Here is a 20,712-nt window from a genome sequence, read left to right as displayed (position 1 = left end):
GGTCTCCCCTCCCACCGGGAGGATATATGTACCTGGCAACCCTACTTATAAAATAAAAAGCTAGTTACTTAAAACAAAAAGTCAGAGATTTAAAAAGGCTTAACAACAGGGAAAATATAATCTCAGGCCATAATTAACAAGAGAACATAAAACTGCAGCATACACTTTAGCAACCTCAAAGCATAAAAAATTGAAGGCAAAGTAGAATAGGCTTAAAACGATCCAGGGGAATCAGCTCAACTAAAGGCATTAGGAAATAAAAATGTCTTTGCCTAGTAGCTGAAGTACATCAAATTTGAGTTCCAGGAATGCTTTTGTAGGGAAGAAGTTCCATATGTTTCTCACCATAGCAGGAAAGGCTTTGTCTCTGGTGCTCACCCTCCTTGCCCTTGATATTGTGTTACTCAGACCAGGGCTATGCTTCCCAGTGCACATAGGCCTGATTTAAGAGCCAGTGTGGCATAGTGGTTAGTGTTGGACTAGCATCTAGGAGGCCTGAGTTTGAATTCCCACTTTGCCAATGGAAGCTTGCTGAGTGACTGATCCAATCACATACTCACTCACCTCTCTCACAGGGTTGTTGTGAGGGTAAAATAGAAGGTAAAATGGCCGAAGGACAATGTAAGGCACTTTAGATCCCTATTGAGAAGAAAAGTGGGGCATAAATGAAGTAAAATAAATAAGTAAATTTGGATCACGGTTGCAGCATGCAGGGAGCAGGTCTTCAGGACTACCTCAGCCTCCCATGTCATTTTCCTGACCTAAAATAGCTGTTGCTCCATTGAGGAAACATGTAGCCCATCAGAACGCATTAAGTTCTCCACCCAACAGGGCAAGTAAATAGTGGTTCTCATGTAGGGTTGCCAGGCCCCCTCGATCTCCCAGCGGGAGACTGGGGCCTGCTCTTACCTTGGAGGTGCTCGTGCGCGCGCACGCGCGCACTCCTGCAAGCGTGATGACATTCTGGGAATGACATCATCACGCAGCCCCCCGTTTGGGCGCTGATCGGGCCCGTTGTGGGCCCCTGTGGAGTGCAGGAACGCTCCCACGCCCCACAGGGGCCCACAACGGGCCCAATCCGCGCCAAAACGGGCCCAATCCGTGCCTGTTTGGCACGGATCGGGTCCATTTTGATGTGGATTGGGCCCATTTTGGACCCCTGTGGAGCGTGGGAGTGTTCCTGCGCTCCGCAGGGGCCCACAACGGGCCCAATCCGCACCAAAACGGACCCAATCAGTGCCAAAATGGGTGCAGATTGGGCCCATTTTGGTGCGGATTGGGCCCGTTGTGGGGCCCTGCGGAGCGCAGGAACGCTCCCACTCTCCACAGGGGCCCCGATCCAGGCCAAAAGAGACCTGATCCTGGGGCTGCTGTGGGGGCGCACATGGAAGGTGCGCGCCTCCCCACTGGCCAGGTAAGTGGGGGCAGGGGTGGGAGGGTGGGGGCAGGGGCGGGGGATCCCCCACCCCTACCAGGGGTCTGGCAGCCCTATTCTCATGTCATATTGGGGAGGGTTAAAATAGATTGATTGTAGCACAAACTTTACTAGCTAGAGCCAATTTCATCAGATGCATGAAGTGAATTCTCAGTCAGCAAATACAACTACACAAATGGATGTATGAAGGCTAAAACATTGTGAAGTATGAGATTAAAAAGCATTGAAATTCTAGAAGTACACTTCATAACACTTCTGTGCAGAACTCAAAAGTGAAAGGTAAGCACGATGACCATCAGCAAGAGCTGTAACTGTCAGTAAATCCAGGTGAATACGATTACATCTGCTGTTCTAATTTAGCAATTATTTATGGTGCAATACATCTTGATAATCTTTGAGGAATAACAAAACTGCTTTTATTTATAAGGAAGGAAAGCAGTTGCAACAATCATTAAAATGTACTCTGTCATGAAGTTGCAGTGAAATAATATAGCGGTCCCCAATATTATGGGCTCCCGCTAGCACCTCTACTGGCGCTCACCAAGTATTTCTAGAAAGTGGGTTGGACCAGGCAGGGGGTTTGTCCTGCAGGGCTAATGATTAGCTGTGCAGATTCAGAAAAACATTGTTTCCATGGCAGCAACTGCCTTGAAACCATAAGGATCTTCACTGCTTGACTGAAGGTAACTGCATGTAAGCAAGAAATACTTTTAAACAATATGTTTGTTTTAAAAGGTACCCTGTAGAGCAGAGCTTCTGCCTGAAAAGTTGAAGAGTTACTATTAGAGATATGCATAACCTCACCCTCTGCCTTTCTGTGGCTGGCTCCCCCTCCTGTGACACCCACCACCTTGTGGCAGAATTCTAAAGGTGCCCACAGGCTCAAAAAGATTGACTCCTGAAATAAATATTATATATGTAATATTAAAGAAATTAAAACAAAACTTGTATCTGAGGAAAGTGTAGGTTATTTTCTATGAGCTTACATTGTGCTTTTTAGAAAATAACAATATATGGGGGGAAAGCAAAATTGAACTTTGCTTGGGGTGACAAAATACCTTGATCTTGAGCTCTGCTTAAACACCAGCATCACATCCATTTTGTCTCGATTCAGATTATCTGAATTAAGAGTTAAGGTAAAAGCTTGGGTTTCTAAAGAAAAGTATATAATTCAGTACAAACAGGGCATCACAAAATTTTGCAGTGAGAATGTTCCATATGGTGTTTATTTTTGGGATGCCTTATAGATGAAGTTTCTTCCCACACTAGACTACATAGATGATAGCAGTATCGTCTTTTTTGCTTTTGTCCCTGAGCTAACCAAGAAAGAAGGTACCTGTTCTGCTACAGGAACATTTCCCAAGTGCGCGTGTGTTGTGTTTTACAGTTGTGTAAAATCAAGAGCACAGGCAGTTGTACAGATACCTAATTGCTTAGCTTATTACTGATGCAAAGCCAGGATGACAACTGCCTTTCCTAATGTAATTCCAACTGCAAAACTAAGTATGTGATGATTCTGTTCTATTAATATATAAAGCCCGAAAACAAGCTGTTCCTGCTGTGCAGTGTATGATGCAGCATCAGATCACCTGTAGGGTATTTCCTGCCTCCTACCTCTGTTTATCACAAATGATGCTGCAGTACTGTTATAAAGCAACATTAATCCCAAACTTACCTGTGCTGGGACCATGACCATTTTGCCAGTTATTTGAGTGAAAGCAGCATGCTCTTTAGCATGCTAATTCCCCATTTATATGTTTCCAATGGAGATAAATAGTTGAATGATTAGTAGACATCTTCCTCTAATATTGCTTTTCTGAGACAATCATTTATTTAAATATTTATACTCCTCTTTTCTTCCAAAACACCTTCTAACTTCTTTCTTCCCTCCTCCATTTATCCTCACAATGACAATCCTGTGACATAGGTTATGCTGAGAGAGAGTGACTGACACAACAGTCTTTCTCCCAATGACCTTCTGTGTCAGAGTGGAGATTTGAATTTGGGTCTCCCAGATCCAACTACTACACAGGTCTGACTACAGCTTGTGCTGAAGATGTTAATTTTGCTTACAGATCTTTAGGACTAGGGATTATTTTTGTGGTTTTTCCATATAAAGAATTATTTGGAATAGGAACCTAAGAAGAATCAGAGACTGGTAGAATATAGGATGTGACATTTGATTCTGTGTTCCCTAGAATTTTTCCTTCTTAATTATTTTAATTCTGTCTCTAAGGATAAGCAAGTGGTAACTTTATACTGATAGCTGTTAGACTAATTTTTGCTAGGTAACAGACGATTATTGCTACTAGACAGGTTGGTAAAAATTGTCAGTAAAACTATTTAGCCTATACAGATGAACTGCTTTTCAAACATTTCAAGATGTAGATAAGCAAGTGAGTATTTGGAGTGATATTACTTGTTTGGAGGCTATGTTATTAATGCATATGATTTATGCTGAGTTTAACATTTCTGTCTACATATTAATTATTTGTTGTAATGGTATATTTTTCTTATAAATAAAGTTTTAAAAGTTTTTGAAAGAAATTGACTTTTAAAAAGTGTATCTTTAAACTATGAAAATACTAAGCAAAAGACTGCATTGAAGGTAATTTTACATAAAGCTTAGACTGGGCTTTCCATCAAGGACTAGTGAATATAGAAAATCTTCTAATTCCAGTCTTTGGGAATTCTCTGAGTCGTGTAGAATTAAACTGGAATTAGAAGTACTCCTTGTGATTAAAGGATTATTGCTAGAGAATACATCCCTGTTTTGTGCACGTTGTACCTGTAAAAAGGTAGAGGTTGCAAAATCTGTCTTAAAATGACAAGTTAAGAAAATAGAAAAGAATAATCAGTCTAAATGGAATGAAGAAACTTGATCAAAAGCAATACTGTGAAACAAACTTAGAGGTGATAGGAGTCAGCAAAATTAGATGAGAGACCTGATCCTACACCCATTGAAGTGAACTGCCAAACCCTGCAGGCTCAGCCCATGTATTTGAAATATGATATAGCAGCAGAAGTGCTAATGCTATTTTAGGCTGTGTGTACGAAGGAAAAACGTAATGGAGAAGCAAGGTGATAGTCCCTCCTTTGCATATGTCCATGGGCGCTGCACTGGTAACTGAGCACTTCAGTACTGGAAAGATGCAGGCAAGCTGAAAGGAATTCAAGGAACCCATAAAAGATGTGTGATTTTGCTTCTGGAAGCAACCCACAAAAAGCTGATTTTGCAAACTGAGTATGTCACTGTAAGAACAGTTTCAAGTAGTGACAAAATGTAGTTTAAAAACACTGAAGATGCTGTTCTGAATTTGTTTCAGTGGTGTCCTCATTTCACTTCTTTCAAGTCCTATCCTGACATAACATATGGCATTCATGGCTTGCATTTTGAAAGGATACACATGTGGAACTATCCTGCCAGAATAGGTTTACATTTTTCTTTTCTGGGGGAAATAGTGTGAACAGAATGTCTTGTCCTGCTCATTGGTCTTGCTTCAAATACAATTTCAGTAAAAAGTGTACGCATGCAGCAACAGAGTTCAAAAATTAGGGAAACAGTGAGATCTGTGTTTATAAAGAACTACATAAAAATAACACCACTGGTATTATACTAAATCTGTTGTTTCTTCTATTTTAAGAAGAAATTAAGCTGGTGAATCTAAAAGTAAACTATCCTATGTTGCAAAACGAATGGAAAAAAAATAAAAGCGTCAGATGGAAAATGCAATTGATTAATCCTTGTTCCTGTAATAATTTTATGCACGTTATTTTTTTCAGGCCCTGATTATATAAAGCAAAAATTTCAAGAGGGTGTGGAGCTTAAGGAAACTCCTGAAGAAAAGGCTCCAGAAAAACCAGCTTCACCAAAAGAATCTCCACATTTTTATCGAAAAGGGACAACGCCTCCTGGGACCCCAGAACAGAGCCCGAGGCAGAGTCCTCAACTCTCTGCTGAGCCTTCTCCTGCAAAACAAGTCAAAAAGCATAATTCCACCTCACAAAGACTCGTTCAAGAAAAAAAGAATATAGCCAGTGAAAATATAGTACCTATAGTTAACAAGCCTCTTCCTCCAAAATCACCTATGAAAGAGGAAATATTGGTTAAACACCAGCCAAAGCTCTTACCCCACAACAATCCCACCAGCACAGATAATGGGGAGTTGCATGATCATTACCATGGCTACTATGTGAAAATGAATCCAACGATGTATCCATTTGAGCTTGGGGAAGACGAGGACCATGCCAACCCATCATCTTCAGCACTTGCACTAGTAGCATCAGCTCAGAAGCCAAGCCCCGTCAGATCTGGGATTCAGTTAGATGCCAAAGAATCATTAAAGAAACCTGAATTTGCTACACCAAAGAATCCAGCCAATAACAATTTCCATTCTTCAGTGGAACAAGAAGTCAATTCGGTAGGTACTATGGATTTACAGCTGAAGCCCACATTCAGAAAAAATTATAAAATCTTTAATTGGATGAGTTAGCTATTTAACGACCAGTGATGTTCATGGTTGCCAGATAGCCAAAGATTCTTGTGGTGTTTGCTTGTTTAGCTTTATATTTTCAGTATTTCCCAACAGCCATAGAATTGTACTGCTTTTAAGATTCAGATGGCAAGCAGTACATTTAAACCTAAATCAATGTCTTTCTATCTTATTTAGGAAATTTAGGGATCCACTTCCAAGGTGCAGAAAAATCTGAAAACAAAGACAAAGGGGGTGGTTAAATTCCCCCCCCCCCAAAATTTGAAAGAAGAAGCATGCTATTGCAAGATCTTAGTCACCCTCTCAAGGAGTACCTGAAGTCTGCAAAATATGTTGACAGGGTCAGGAGAAGTGATTGCTCAGAGGTGACAGCCAAAGCCACCACCACTAGGAGAGGGGGAACAGGCAGGAGAAACAGCACTGTCTTTTGAGGAACAGTGGTTGGCTACTCCCAAGATCTGTTTGCTCAGCTGGGGGCAAAGGGACTGCTGTGAGGAGGCAGTGGCTAATGCCACTGCCACCATGAGGGAAAAAAGAAGTAGGAGTTGGGTGCTGAGTGCTGGCAGTGATTGGGCTCTAGCCCAAGATGGCGGCTTCTTTTCCTGCTGGCAGTGAGGAGGAAAGAGAGGGTGACGAGGGTCAGAAGAAGAGCGGCGGACGAGGAAAATAGGAACCAGAAATGTCGCGGAAGAGGTAGGAGGAGGAAGCAACAGGATAACAGAGAGGGAGTCAGAAGTCAAGGGGGAAAGTGAAGACCAATAGGTAATTCACTTCCATTCTTCCCATCCACCACCCATTAAAGTGTTCTTGCATTTTTAGTTTTATTCCAAAATGAAAATAAATAATACCTATTTATTCAAGAAGAGATAAGGTCAAATTTGCACTTTTTCAAGAGTTTTCCTATGTTGGGTATTGAAATTTGGACCCATAATGGTCCAGATCCAAAGACAAGGGGGAGGCCAAAGAGTTGGGGCTCTAGTAATGGGGGCACCACAGGGGTGGTTCAAACTGGAAGCCCGATTTGACGGAAACCCTGAGAACTTGGGGTTCTTCATTGTACAAGCCATGGAACACAAGTGGAGACACAATGTTTGACAACACAAGTGGCTATTGCGATCTTTCTTGCTTTTCTGCTTACGTAAGAGCTCTAATGTCAGTGGAAATTTTGCACTGGATCCAACCTTCTGTTTTGAATGGTTCTTTCTGATACTAGTTTAGTATCTGTTGTATGTTGCTTTCATATGTAACACTGTAGCAACTTTAAAATTCCTGTGCTTTTCACTATATGAAATATGTAGTGCATTCCTAAACCCCAATAGGTGCTTCTGTTTACTGAGTGATAGTAGCAATTTAGGACACGCTCACAAATCAAAGCTGGGGCTTGTTTACTTAAAAGTTATAATTTCAGAGGGGTTGTTCAATGGTAATGCCCTATGTCTGCATAAATTTATTGTTTCTGGGTGCTTTAACTACACACCTTCACCGACTCAGCTGCATTATGCATACTTCATTGCTTTTTGAGTATATACATAAACTCTAGCCATCAAAGCTGAAAACTTCATTGTCATCTAAACAATCACTCAGAGACGTTTCAGACATTATGGGTTGGACACTACCATATTTTTCCACTAGCGAACCTTATGATAACCCCTAAAAGGCTGTATCTTAGAGCGAAGCTACAAGTGACGCCAGAGATGTGTTTTTTAACATGTCAGGGACGCAGTTTTAGTTGGGAGATGTAGTTTTCAAAGACAGAGCCACGCAGGATCACTGGGGGATACGAACTTTTCTTTTCCTTTGTTGTTTTTTAGTAATCTGTAAAGCCTTTTAATAAAATTCTTATTTAAAAAAAGAGATTGCAAGAAAACAATTGCAACACAAATCAAAAGACACATGGAAGGAATGGAGGCTGCAGCAAGGAGGGATATTGGACATGAATGATCCTTTTTCTTCCCTCCTGTGCCAAGAGAAAAGGCAGTGGGATCTATCCAACCCCTTGTTTTTATAGCACTGCAAATAATATAAAGAGAAATGTAAGGAACACAAGCACCTGAGCATACTAAGCACAGCCAGTATTTACAAGCATTGGAGAAAAGGAGTATATACATATCCTGCGCTTACTTGATGACCAGTCAACAGATGACTTTTTTCCTACATAGCTTATCATGGCCGTCGTCACACGGGCATCTCTTCCATTAAATTTACAGCATATAGCGTCCTACCTGTTATCGGCACAGTAACGTTTCTTTGGGTCACCTAACGGCTCTTCGCGCCACCAGCTGTCCACACCGAAGCACTCTGTTCTGTTCTCTCTAACCGCGCAGAAGCAACTCCTCCCCCCTTTTTTTTTATTATTCTGGCGTTTAATTCCGCTATAACGGAATAACAGCATATAAACATTCCGTTAGAGCAAAACATTACGACCCTTTTGTTTTTCCAACTTTGAAATTATATAAATAGCCCTTTGCCCGCAGAAAACTCCCTGTCTGACGTGATCCCCATCGCTGAAGACTCTGCCATGGCGATTGAGTCATTTTTACTTCAGCAGAAAGTTTGCATTGTTATGGCGTTATAAGGGTTAAAATTTTAAATAAAATAAAATTTTAAAAAGGGGAGTCGCAGGAAGAAATGGATTCTGGGATTGAAGGGAGGGCATAGGACGTTGCGAGGCGAAATACATCGATGTGAGGCATTCACACTGAGGCACAAAATAGCGCGACTATCAAGCACAAAGCAGAAGAGAGAAAATCGCTACAGTGCTGGAATAAGGTGGGTGTTTGCTGGGAAATAGCGCCATTTTAGCGCTAAATAAAAGCCCGTGTGATGACGGCCCATGTCTGTGTAGAAAAAGCATATGGTGGGCCACGCATCTGGCTGCTTCATAGCATGTTCATATGGCAAAACCAGTCTGATTACATTTATTAGTATGTTCTTGGCAGTTTTGCACTGTGAAGCACATTTGGTTAGATTCTATATTAATCATAAACAGAACAAATTGACAGGTTATTTCTTCTGCCTCTACTGCAGCCCTTAAACTAAACCCCTTGAAGCCACATGGGATTTCGCTCAAGAGATGGGGAGGCAGAAGGTACAGTTGTAAGAAATTTCTGCCATACACACCTCTTTCATGAGCATTTCCATGACTCATGCAAAAGTTTGTGGGGGGTGGGGAGGGATCTCCTGTTTCTGATAGTGTAGGGTTCAATCTAGTAATTGCGTTTGCATTGTAATTATTGTGTAACTAAGTAATATTAAGGAGGGCAGGTAAATTCAGGATTTCAAAGGGGACTGTAGAAATTATGAGCCAAAACACACGTTAAGAAAAACCTAGGTTCAGCACGTGTTCTCTTACCTCAAGGTTTGCCGGGATCTGTAGGAGTCCTGGAAGCTTAAAGTAGGCGTCCTGGAAGCTTAAAGATCTGTAGGGGTCCTGGAAGCTTAAAGTCCTGGAAGCTTAAAGGATCTCTAAGCGTCCTGGAAGCTTAAAGGCGTCCTGGAAGCTTAAAGCTTAAAATACAGGCGCCTGTATTTCCCTTTCTCCTGTGGTCCGGAGTGGGGCAGTCAGCACTAGTGGGTAGCTCCTCCTCCGTCTCTTGCGCAGGGCCGGACAAACTTGCGATCCTCGGGGGAGGGGCTCCCAGGATGACTCAGTTTTTCCGGCCCTGCTCAGCAGAGCGGACGCGAATTCGGAGCTCTGAAGAGAGCGGCGATCTTCAAAGAACTTTAGAGGCGCTGACTCGCCGGGGAAAGGAAGGACGTGTTCCTCCACCCCCCCCCCCCCGCTCCTGACCGAGCGTTTTCTGAGCGGCACGGGAGCCGCGGAGGCGAGTGCACAGCCGACGTTCCTAACTGTCTAGGACCCGGCTGTTGCAGAGGAGGCGTGGAAAGCGGCGGGAAACTTCGGCGGCCGCGGAGCTCAGAGGAAGCTTAAAGGCTCCAAACGGCAGAAGCCTCCGAGAGCGCGCCAAAAGACGGTGAGTACTGTGCAACCCCGCCAAGAGGCTTTTGCTCTCTGCGAAGCGGGGGGGGGGAACCGGGCCCCGGCCCTAGTTTGGGAGCGCAGAGAGCAGTGCGGCCTCGGAATGCTTCAAAGGAAAGGGAGCGATAAGCAGCCTCTTACTGCATTTTCCTCCCTGGGCATTGCGGCTCCGTTTCTTTGGGGGTGGCTAGAGGGAAAATCTCCCTAATGCACTTCCCTGCAATTTTGATCCGTGCAAACACTGTGAGTTTGGAAAATTATTTGGCCATCCGGGTAATGCATGCTCACGCTTGCTCCCACTTTAGGCAACACGTTTTTGGCGGGAATGATGTCACAGGCCAGCACTTCAGAACAAAAAGCCTCTGAAAGCATGGATGCATCAGAAAGGCCAAGTCACTCCCATTCTAGCCAAGGGAAGAACTCTGGGAATGGTGAACCCGATCTCACAGGCCCAGAGGCTAAAGCCAATATATTGGCATGGCTGCAGGAAGAAATTAGGAAAGGAATAGATAGTGCAGTTAAAGAGCTTAAGGAGCAGCCTGGCTCCAAGAGGAAAACCCCAAGCACCTCCAATGAAAAGAAGAAGGCTGGGTCCTCCACCCTGTCCAAGCCAAAGAAAAGAAAGCTGGCCAAGTGGATTGAAGTTGACTCCAGTGCCTCTGAGGAGTCTAAGGAAGATCCAGACTCATCCTCGCAGTCCTCAGGAAGTGAGGAGGGGGAATTGTCAGAGGAAGAGGAGATGGAGGCTGATCAGGCGCAGTCCAGGCTTTTTCCGCAGGAAATGTACTCTAAGTTGCTTGCAAAAGTATTAAGAACCCTGGAAATCTCCCAGTCCTCAGCGAGTAAAGCTGAGACGGAATCTGCCTACCCACAAGGTCTGGAGAGAGCCTTGCCCAAGGTGGGTCAGAGGCACACAGGGGTGCCCTTGCCAGCCATCTTCCACGATGTACTGAGAGTGGAATGGGATAACCCGGCCAAGCCTAAAGCCTACCAGTCTGTGTTCCACAAATTCTACTCTCTGGGTCCAGATGACGCCAAGAAGATCAAACTCCCTGCAGTGGATGACCCTGTCTCCAGTCTGGCAACCACTTCAGTCCTACCCATGGACGCGGAGGGCATGCCCAAGGACCCGTCGGACAAGAAAATAGAGCAGGCCCTGCGTAGAGACTTTGAGGCATCCGCGGCGTCTCTCAGGTCTTCCTCAGTGGGATCACTGTTTGCGAGGGCAGCCTACACATGGGCCTCAGACCTGGCTGCCGCAGGCAGAGAGATGCCCAAAGAGGTCAAGAATGAAGTCAAAAAGATTGCCCTTGCGGCAGCCTTTGCAGCGGACGCCACCCTGGACTCCTTTCAGATGTCCTCCAGAGCCATGGGCTTCAACGTCGCTGCAAGAAGGAACACCTGGCTACGGAACTGGGATGTAGACCCACCAGCCCGCAGTAAGGTGGCGGCAATCCCTTACTCAGGAGGCAAACTCTTTGGAGAAGCACTGGATAAGTATCTTGTAGAAAACTCAGACAAGAAGAGGGTGCTGCCATCAAAGAAAAAGGAGATGAAGTACAAAGGAAGGCACTCCTTTCGTGACTTCAAGAGATCAGCTAGACAGAATTCAGACAGGCCATTTAAGGGTAGATGGCAGTCTAAGACCAGATCCGACAGTAGACCCTTCGCCTACAGAAAGCCAGCCTCCCAGTCCAAGGCTCAGAAGAAGACCAACCAAGCATGACTATTGCAACGCACCTCGTCATATAGGGGGGCGCCTGCAGGAATTTGTGCCCCAATGGATGAAGACAGTTTCGGACGAATGGGTGCTGGAGACAGTATCCAGGGGCTACTCTTTGGAGTTCGACAGAATCCCAAAGGCACGTTTTATTCCGATGGCCCGGAACTGCTCCCGGCTGAAACATCTTCAACTCATGAAGGCAATCAAGCACCTGTTACAAATCAGGGCTATAGAGCCAGTGCCCAAACACTCCAGCAAACGGGGAGTGTACTCGATCTTCTTCACTGTACCGAAGAAGAACGGAGAGATCAGGGCCATTCTGGACCTCAAATGGTTAAATCTCCACATCAGGTCCAGGAAATTCAAGATGGAGACGATGAAATCGACCACGGAAGCCATTCAACACGGGGACTTCCTGGCCTCCATCGATCTATCGGAGGCCTACTTACATATCCCTATCCGGCCAGCGCACAGGAAGTACCTGCGTTTCGCTTACAACGGACGCCATTATCAATACAGAGCCCTCCCCTTCGGCCTGAAGTCCGCACCGAGGGTCTTCACCAAGGTCCTGGTCACGCTGGTGGCTTTCCTCAGGATCCAGGGGGTGGCGCTGTCGCCCTATCTGGACGACATTCTCATAAAGGCCCCCTCCCTGCTGGCTGCTCAAACAGCAGTGTCTCTGACAATACAATGCCTGGAGAGCCACGGTTTCATCGTCAACAGGCGGAAGAGCTTGTTGGCACCAGCGCAGAGGATCGTGCACCTGGGCGTGATTGTGGACACAGCACTAGACAGGATCTTTGTGTCACTGGAGAGACAGCAGAAAATCAGGTCACTCATTCAGAACATTCAATTGAGAAGGCTGGTGGAGGTCATGCAGCTGGCCAAATTGCAAGGCATGCTGGTATCCTGCCAGGATACCCTTCAATGGGCCAGGTTCCATACCCGACCCCTACTGAGATTCCTGCGGCCATATCAGCGGGTCATAACACACAGGTGGCACAAACTGGTGGAGATTCCCGAGGCGCTGCACAAGGAACTGAGCTGGTGGATGACACCGAACAGGTTCGTGGAAGGGTCTCCCCTCAGGGAACCAACCCGACTAGCGGTGACGACGGACGCCAGCCTGTCCGGATGGGGAGCCCACATGAAGGACAGGATAACACAAGGGGAATGGCTCCCGGAAGAGCGGGAGGCCAGCATAAACCTGCTAGAGCTCAAGGCCATCCGGAATGGGCTCTTGGAGTTCAAGGACGCACTTCAAGGAAAACACGTCATGGTACACACAGACAACATGACGGCCAAGGCATACGTAAACAAACAAGGAGGCACAAGATCCAGGCAACTGAGCAAGGAAGCAGAGGAACTCTTTCTCTGGGCGGAAAGGAACTTGAAATCAATAAGGGCCAGTCATATAGCAGGACAGCAAAACGCCCTGGCGGATTGGCTGAGCCGGAACAAAGTGGACCACTCGGAATGGACACTGGACAGACAAACCTTTCGGGAGTTGTGCATGAGGTTTGGCACTCCAGAGGTGGATCTTTTTGCATCTCTGAAGAACAGGCAGGTACCCAAGTTCTTTTCAAGATACAGGGAACCAGAGGCGATGGGGGTGGATGCGTTGAGCCAGGCGTGGCCGCGCAGCCTACTGTACGCGTTCCCCCCAACAAAAATCATACACAGAGTCATACAGAGGATCATAGATCAGGAAGCGGACGTGGTCCTAGTTGCACCATTTTGGCCCAGGAGGCCGTGGTTCCAAGACCTCAAGAGACTGTCTCACTCGACTCCATGGACCCTCCCGTGCAGGGAGGACCTATTGACTCAAGGGGGAATTCGACATCCGAACCCGGACTCCCTGCATCTGACGGCCTGGCGGTTGAGCGTGAACAGCTCAAGGGACTAGGATATCCCGAGAAGGTGGTCGAGACAATGCTTGCCTCGCGGAAAGGCTCGACCAACAGGAGCTATAACAGGACATGGCAGCGATTCTCACAATGGTGTGCGGAGAAAGGGCGGGATCCCATGTCAGCCTCGGTGAAGCAGATCCTTGTATTCCTCCAGGATGGGCTAGACAAGGGGCTCAGTACTAGTACGCTTAAGCGGCAGGTGGCCGCGATCTCTGCTATCAGGGGATCTCAATCGGGAGTGTCGCTTACCTCGCATCCACATATTAAGAGGTTCTTGAGGGGAACGACGCTGCTGAACCCACCTCAAGTGCACCGTTTTCCCACATGGAACCTGAACCTAGTCTTGAAGGCCCTTACTGGAGAGCCGTTTGAACCGATGGCGACCTGTTCCCTCAAAAATCTGACCCTTAAGACAATCTTCCTAGTGGGACTGACCTCGGCTAGGAGGGTTTCAGAATTAGGGGCACTGTCCATAAGTAAGGAGCTGTGCATTTTCCACCAGGATAAAGTAGTACTACGAACAGACCCCACCTTTATCCCTAAGGTCAACACGTCCTTTCATAGAGGGGAAGACATCATCCTGCCCTCCTTCTGTGCTAACCCCAAACACGAGAAGGAAAGGGAATGGCACAAGCTAGACGTTCGTAGGGCATTAAGCTTCTACATAGACAGGACTAGTCAGGTACGGAAGGTGGAGAGCATGTTCGTGTCATTCAGGAATAGTTCCCTGGGGATGAAAGTCTCTCTGCCCACACTAAGTAGATGGATCAGGGAGTGCATTGTACTAGCATACAAATCTAGGAATGTTCCTCCCCCGGCTGGGATCACGGCTCATTCTCTGAGAGGGGCAGCCACTTCAGCGGCGTACAGATCCTTCCCGTCCCTGGAAAGGATATGCAAGGCAGCTACATGGAGGTCAGTTCACACGTTCACGAAACACTATAGGATAGACAGGATGGCCTCCTCCGAGGCGGCCTTTGGCAGGAGGGTGCTACAGCACGTCCTGGATTCCTAGAATACCCGCCCAAGGGTACACTGCTAGGAGTATATCCCACTAGTGCTGACTGCCCCACTCCGGACCACAGGAGAATGGAAGATTTGTATCCACTTACCGTGAATCTTCCTTTCTCGGTGGTCCAGGAGTGGGGCAGTCAGACCCCACCCTTACATAAAGAAAGAAAGAAAGAAAGAAAAGGGGGGACCTAAGGGGACACACACATGATAGGAAGAAAAGGTAAACTGGAAATATATACGTAGTGCTGAAGGGTTTCAGTTGGGGAACAAGAAACCAGTAAGGTCCATGGGCCGTGGAGAGTCCCCGGAGTTCACCTGTAATTTGCCAGTTGGATTGATTGTTTTGATTGACTGTTGTCGTTAGTTGTAATCCAGAACAGGAATGAGCTGGACTGAGACTTAGAAGGGGTGATACGGGCTTGGAAAGGAACTGAGTCATCCTGGGAGCCCCTCCCCCGAGGATCGCAAGTTTGTCCGGCCCTGCGCAAGAGACGGAGGAGGAGCTACCCACTAGTGCTGACTGCCCCACTCCTGGACCACCGAGAAAGGAAGATTCACGGTAAGTGGATACAAATCTTCCATTCCCTTTTTGCTGCTCTGTAAATGCTAAACTTTAAGCTTCCAGGACGCCTACAGATCCCAGCAAACCTTGAGGTAAGAGAACACGTGCTGAACCTAGGTTTTTCTTAACGTGTGTTTTGGCTCTATGTGGTTTGTCATATAGCTTTCAAAAAAAAAATTTAACTTTCCAAACAGAGAGATGAAATGTGCCACTGATGTGATAACTTTTCTCTCTGTTAGTTTCAAAATCTCCTATAAAAGCTATGATTTTCTGCAGCAGAACAAATTCCCAGTAGATTTGTGTCCTTATAGAGTCCATTTGACACAGAGCTTTTGCACAATGCTGCTTGCTGATTTTCTTCTGTTCTCTTCACCACTATCATTTGAGGTACATAGGAGAAAACAATCTTCCTTATTCTACCTATCTTAGCACTTTCCAAACAAGCAGATCATCTAGTGTGCTAGTCCACAAAAATGAGAATTGCAAAGCTATTGGATATAATCTGATGAAGTTTGATGGATTAATCTGAAGTGACAGAAAATGTTTTAAACTAAATTCTTGGAATGTTAAAATGATTTTGTCTGAACAAATATTTCTTAAGTATTACATAAAGTTCATTGCTGTTACTTATATTCCAAAGTGAAAGGTCATTTGCAGTAATGGAATACATTGCATCCTTGAACAAAGGGAGATGATTTATGGCAAGTCGTGATTGGTCCCTTTAGCTCTATACTATCTCTTTTCATTGGCAGTGGCTGTCCAGGATCTCAGGGAGGCATGTTGTACACCACTGAGCATTCTCTATTAAATGTTGCTGTAGCATAGCCTAATTTTGACTTTTTCTAATTAGCCCTTTTTTGATACAGAGTTCCCTATTGTTTACTTGATATATCACATATATGGTTTATTAGTCCTTTCACTTCTGATTTAACTATTTAATAGGGCTTTTCCCGTTAAGCTTCACTGTTATATGCATTAAGTTTCACTGTTATATAAGAGCTGATGAGACAGTTCAGAGCTTTTTTATTACAGCTTCTTTATACCACCTGTTCAAATCCATCATAGAGTACAGAGAGTAATGTTGCCTCTTTCTATTTTAAGCTATTGCAGAGCACTGAGGCCTTATTTATGGTGCTTCTCCTTGAAGCATTTTGGAGTCACACTATTCTTGGTTTAAAAGCCAGAATCAGTCACAGGTTACATTCCCTTTGTTAAACAAAATTCTCTGCAGCTTGCTTGATTATTTGTTAGTGCAATAAAAAACCTCAGAAACTCCTTAGAGTTTCTTAGATATCCCATGAGGTAACTTATCCTATCCTTTCTTCTCTTGCTTGAAACTATCATTTATCGTCCTGCTTGATGGAAAAATCAGCAGAGCATCATTTTTTAATCCACAAACTTTCCACTGCTTGGATCACATTTATCAGGCAGTGTGGAAAAATGGCATACAGGTTTCACAAATTGTAGAATAGAGGTCCATTGGCCTCAATTTAGGACAGGAGCACACATTAGAAATACCCGGTGGTGTCTGGAGAAAATCATTACAGCTATAACATGTAGCACCTCTATCTCATCATTCTGAAAGCTGGTGTGGACAATTCCCATGAAACATCAGATGTGCCTAGAAGTTGCAGCTCTGCTACTGGAATTCTTCATGCCAGGCACTGGAATGGAATAACATGATGGTTGATGCTGCACATTATATCTGCAGTAGGGGAAGTGATCACACTAAGTAAGTCTCCAGTCCATGAGTATATTCATAACATGCTCTGGCCCTAACAAAAGGAGCCACAACAGGAAAACATATCCAAAATCACAAAAATTGACTGTTGAGCCAGGTATTTATCTTAGAGTCCTGTAAACCCCCATTCTTTGAACATCCTTCAAAGAATATCCTTCCCCTCCAGAGGGGTAAATCATTGTCTGGTTTATTGTTTCTGTTCCTTTGGTGAAATGAGGCTGTGGTAAGTGTATAAAATAAAGCATTTATTAATGTTACATGGTTTTAGATGAGCCATGCGTTTACATAGAATATTGCTAAATACACAGGCCTTCAGAACAGGCTCATTATTTGCCATTCAATCCTAAACCAAATTACACTCTTCTAAACTGGTTGACTTCAATGGATTTAGAAGTGCGCAACGTTGCTTAAAATTGCAGTGTTAAGATTGCAGTCTCTCATAATACTTCAGCTGAGAAGTTAAGGACTTTATCGTACATGTCCATATTGTCTTACAAGGGAGTTAGGGTGGGAGCGATGCTGCTGAGAATTCCTGTGTTGAGGTAGACCAATTTCAATTCATTTTTCAAGAGATGTGATGAAAAAAACAGGAGGATACGGTTTAATTCTGCTTGTTGTTGTGATAGCATTTGGAAACAGCATGTTTATTGTTGCAGTATATTTTATTCATTATCTTACTTTTTGTGAATGTAATCAGAACCCGTTTTATTTTATTTTTTAGGGTCCTAATTCAATCATGATTGTCCTGGTAATGCTGTTGAATGTTGGTTTAGCCATTCTTTTTGTCCATTTTCTAACTTGATTGGAATTAGGAAAGGTAAGAACAGATTTTTTTTGCATAAAATTATGCCACCACCCTGAAACCCAATCTCCCATTTCGCATTATAATTGGATGTTCTTCCATTTTGAATTACAGAGCTTTATTATTTGTAAATTTTACTGTTGCCTCATTTTAATTTTAGTTATGCCTGAAAGTGATTCAACATGCTTACTTAATGATCTAACTATTTTGATCCTTCAGTGAAGTCATGACAACTAGTGGCGTAAACCCACAATTCTCGGCAGTTGTGTCATCAGCCTTTAAATGGCACAAGTCATGTTCAGACACGGGGAAAGGAGGCTTGGAATTAGGATGGGACACGAGAAAGAGAGATGAAACTTGGAAAACTCAGCCAGGGGCCTGAACTGTTCCTTTGCTGAGGATTTGTGGCTTTGGGGTCCTCTGAAAGCTGAAGCAAGCAGCCATGTTGGGGGGAAAATCACGCAGATGCACACACAAGCTTGTTGAAGCAGCCCAACCAGTGAAGTGCATTGGGTACTCCATCTGTTCCAGCAGAGAGTGTGTGACTAAAGTGGAAATGTACGGAGCTGCACTTTCGTTGATGGAAACAAACAGCTGCCTTACTATTTTGCCGTCTGATGGTTTTTGGTGGGGGAGACAGAAGAGCGACTGCCAGAGGAATGTGGTCAGAGGATTCTGTTGCTGTGGAAGTGATTCCAGTGTTCACTCCTATCTCATTAGAAGAAATAGTTAGCAGCATCACTCACCAGTCTTATTCCATTACCTGCTGCTTTTAAGATCTCCTTGCAGTTTTCTGGGAGATTGTATTTCATTTGCTTATGCATGAATCTGTTCATTTACTATTTATTTAAATCCTATGTACAGCCATTATATAATCGTCTAGACCAGCCTAGAAACTTCACTAGTTTTCACCTTGCATCAGAAAGTCAAAAATAAAGCCTGTAGCACATGTGCAGTATATATATTTTCTTGGAAGGATCAGTTTCTTCAGAACATACTTTTTTCCTAAGCCGGTAAAGTCATTTTACGTTAAGGTTTAGTAGGCAATATGCAACTATGTTTGAAGCCATCGTTTATTATCTTCCTTGTGACAGTAGCAAGCAGAATTATTTTAAATGCTGCAAGATTCATCAGGTTGTATTGATGTACTTGGAGGGCACGGTAGAAATACTCTAAGAAGGTTTGTGTCATTCATTGGTTTGGATGTTTTTTCAAAAACTGAAAAAGTACTACTAGCAAAAGTACTTTTGCCTGAGTGCACAGTGAAAGCTGTTTATTAATACCTAGACTAAATAATGATTTTCTTAAAAATGTTAAGCTTTTTGTTGAATACATTCAGGTAGAGCATTTAAGTCTGTTAATAATGACTGGTTATCAGTCTGATGCCTTTAATGTTGTTGAAAATGAGTCTGTAATCTTACCTCAGCCAGTTAAAACTAAAGCCTCAACTTTTCATTTTGGACTATTTGTCTTAACTAAAATTGCTGTCTTGTATGTTGATGATGTGATTTATGTATTTTTCCCTCCCCACTGTATATCCCTCATTACTCAAAAGCATGCTTGTTTATTTATAGGAAAATTGTACATGGTGTGGTCATTTTGAAAGTCAGCATTTTAAAATGTAGAAAAGGTTTTAAAAGGGCTTGGATTTGGGTTTATTTTATTTCTTAGAAAAGAATACATTTCAGGGTTTTATCCTGTTTGTACATTACTATTGTTATTGTTGTTATTGTTTGCATGGTTTAATGGAGAGCGAGAGAGAGAGAGAGAGAGAGACTCATGACTAACTTATTATAAGGTGTAGCCCATCGAACGTAAGGGTATGAATTGGTTTTTGCAGTCTGAGACAAATCATGCAAGGCACAGAGTGGCGTGTTTTGGGCAGAAGTGTGTTAAGAATTTTGACCAGTGTAGAAGAAAATAGAAATGGCAGCAAATGAAAATTTTAACAGCTTTCCTATTTATTTTTAGAGGAAGAACATGTTTTGCTTTTAAATTAAGAAAATTAATTCTTAATTGAGAATCAGGTTTTTAAATTGTAACATGACATGATGTCATAAACATTCTTTGTTATCTACAATTTACCCCAGTTATTCTTTAAACTGATTTTATATCTGACATTTAAATATTATTACATGTTTATTTAAATTATTAAAAATATGGCTTTTGAAAACATTTATAAATTTAACTGAGCATGTTCCATTTATAAATATGTATGATTTATAAGCTTTTTTAAAAAAACAAAGGCTCCAATCAAAAAATTGTTGGTATTTTTCTAAAATGTGCACAGCTGTATTTTGCATAAAAGGCTATTTATGGTTGTTATACTGTACACTACATTTTGGACAGCTCATAAGCCTGCCAATGTACTTAATGATATGTCACTTTGTCTATTTAAAATTTCTTGATGTTAATGAACTCTTTATCTAATGAGTTTCTTTATTTATAATTCTGGAACCCAAAATAGACAATGTACAGTTTTCATAACTGTATTTGCATTAATAAAAAAAATTGGTTACTAATGTGGAGGCTTTATCTCTTTAAGATAAATAAAGCATTCTTTTTCTTCCCTGTTTAGGGAATGAAAAATTGATAGGAAAATTTGTGTGCGTGTGTGTGTTTTCTTGCATGCTGAGCTTTCCTTTTAACTGTACATAAGACACCTTTTATATAGTTTCAGTTCCATTTTTATGAACAGTAACAACTAGAATTAGTAAATTGATTGTTTTCATAAAGTTCTGACAAAAGCAGCACATTGCCTGTTTGTGGTGGAACGGAACAAATGAAGCTGCCTTATACTGAGTCAAAACATTAGTCAAACATTGAGATCAGTATTGCCTCCTATGATTGGCAGCAGCTCTGCAGAGTCTTTCACATCAGCTACTACTTTATCCTTTTAACCAGAGACGTTGGGGGCTCCTCTGTAGGCAAAGCAGATGTTCTGCCGCTTGAGTCCTGGCTCTCCTCCACAAACCGAGCACAGTATCCCATTATCAAGGCAACATGCATTACCTGTGTTTTAGATCTATGTAAAGACATCGAAGATTAAAAAG

The 20,712-nt window shown here is 43.4% G+C and overlaps 1 protein-coding gene across 1 annotated transcript in view; it reads left to right on the top strand.

Moving 5' to 3' along the window:
• Positions 1 to 20,182, top strand: part of JPH1 (junctophilin 1) — a 96,819-nt gene extending 76,637 nt beyond the window's left edge. The window contains exons 4-6 of the mRNA XM_054985329.1: positions 5,219 to 5,856; positions 17,579 to 17,674; positions 17,879 to 20,182. Coding sequence (XP_054841304.1) covers positions 5,219 to 5,856; positions 17,579 to 17,659 — 719 coding nt within the window. The 3' untranslated portion in view covers positions 17,660 to 17,674; positions 17,879 to 20,182. The remainder of the gene's footprint in view (positions 1 to 5,218; positions 5,857 to 17,578; positions 17,675 to 17,878) is intronic.
• The last annotated feature ends 530 nt before the right edge of the window (positions 20,183 to 20,712 follow it).

This window comes from Eublepharis macularius, chromosome 7, assembly GCF_028583425.1.
Source record: "Eublepharis macularius isolate TG4126 chromosome 7, MPM_Emac_v1.0, whole genome shotgun sequence".
In the NCBI taxonomy this organism is placed as follows: domain Eukaryota; kingdom Metazoa; phylum Chordata; class Lepidosauria; order Squamata; family Eublepharidae; genus Eublepharis; species Eublepharis macularius.
This window is presented reverse-complemented; position numbering and strand designations above follow the sequence as displayed.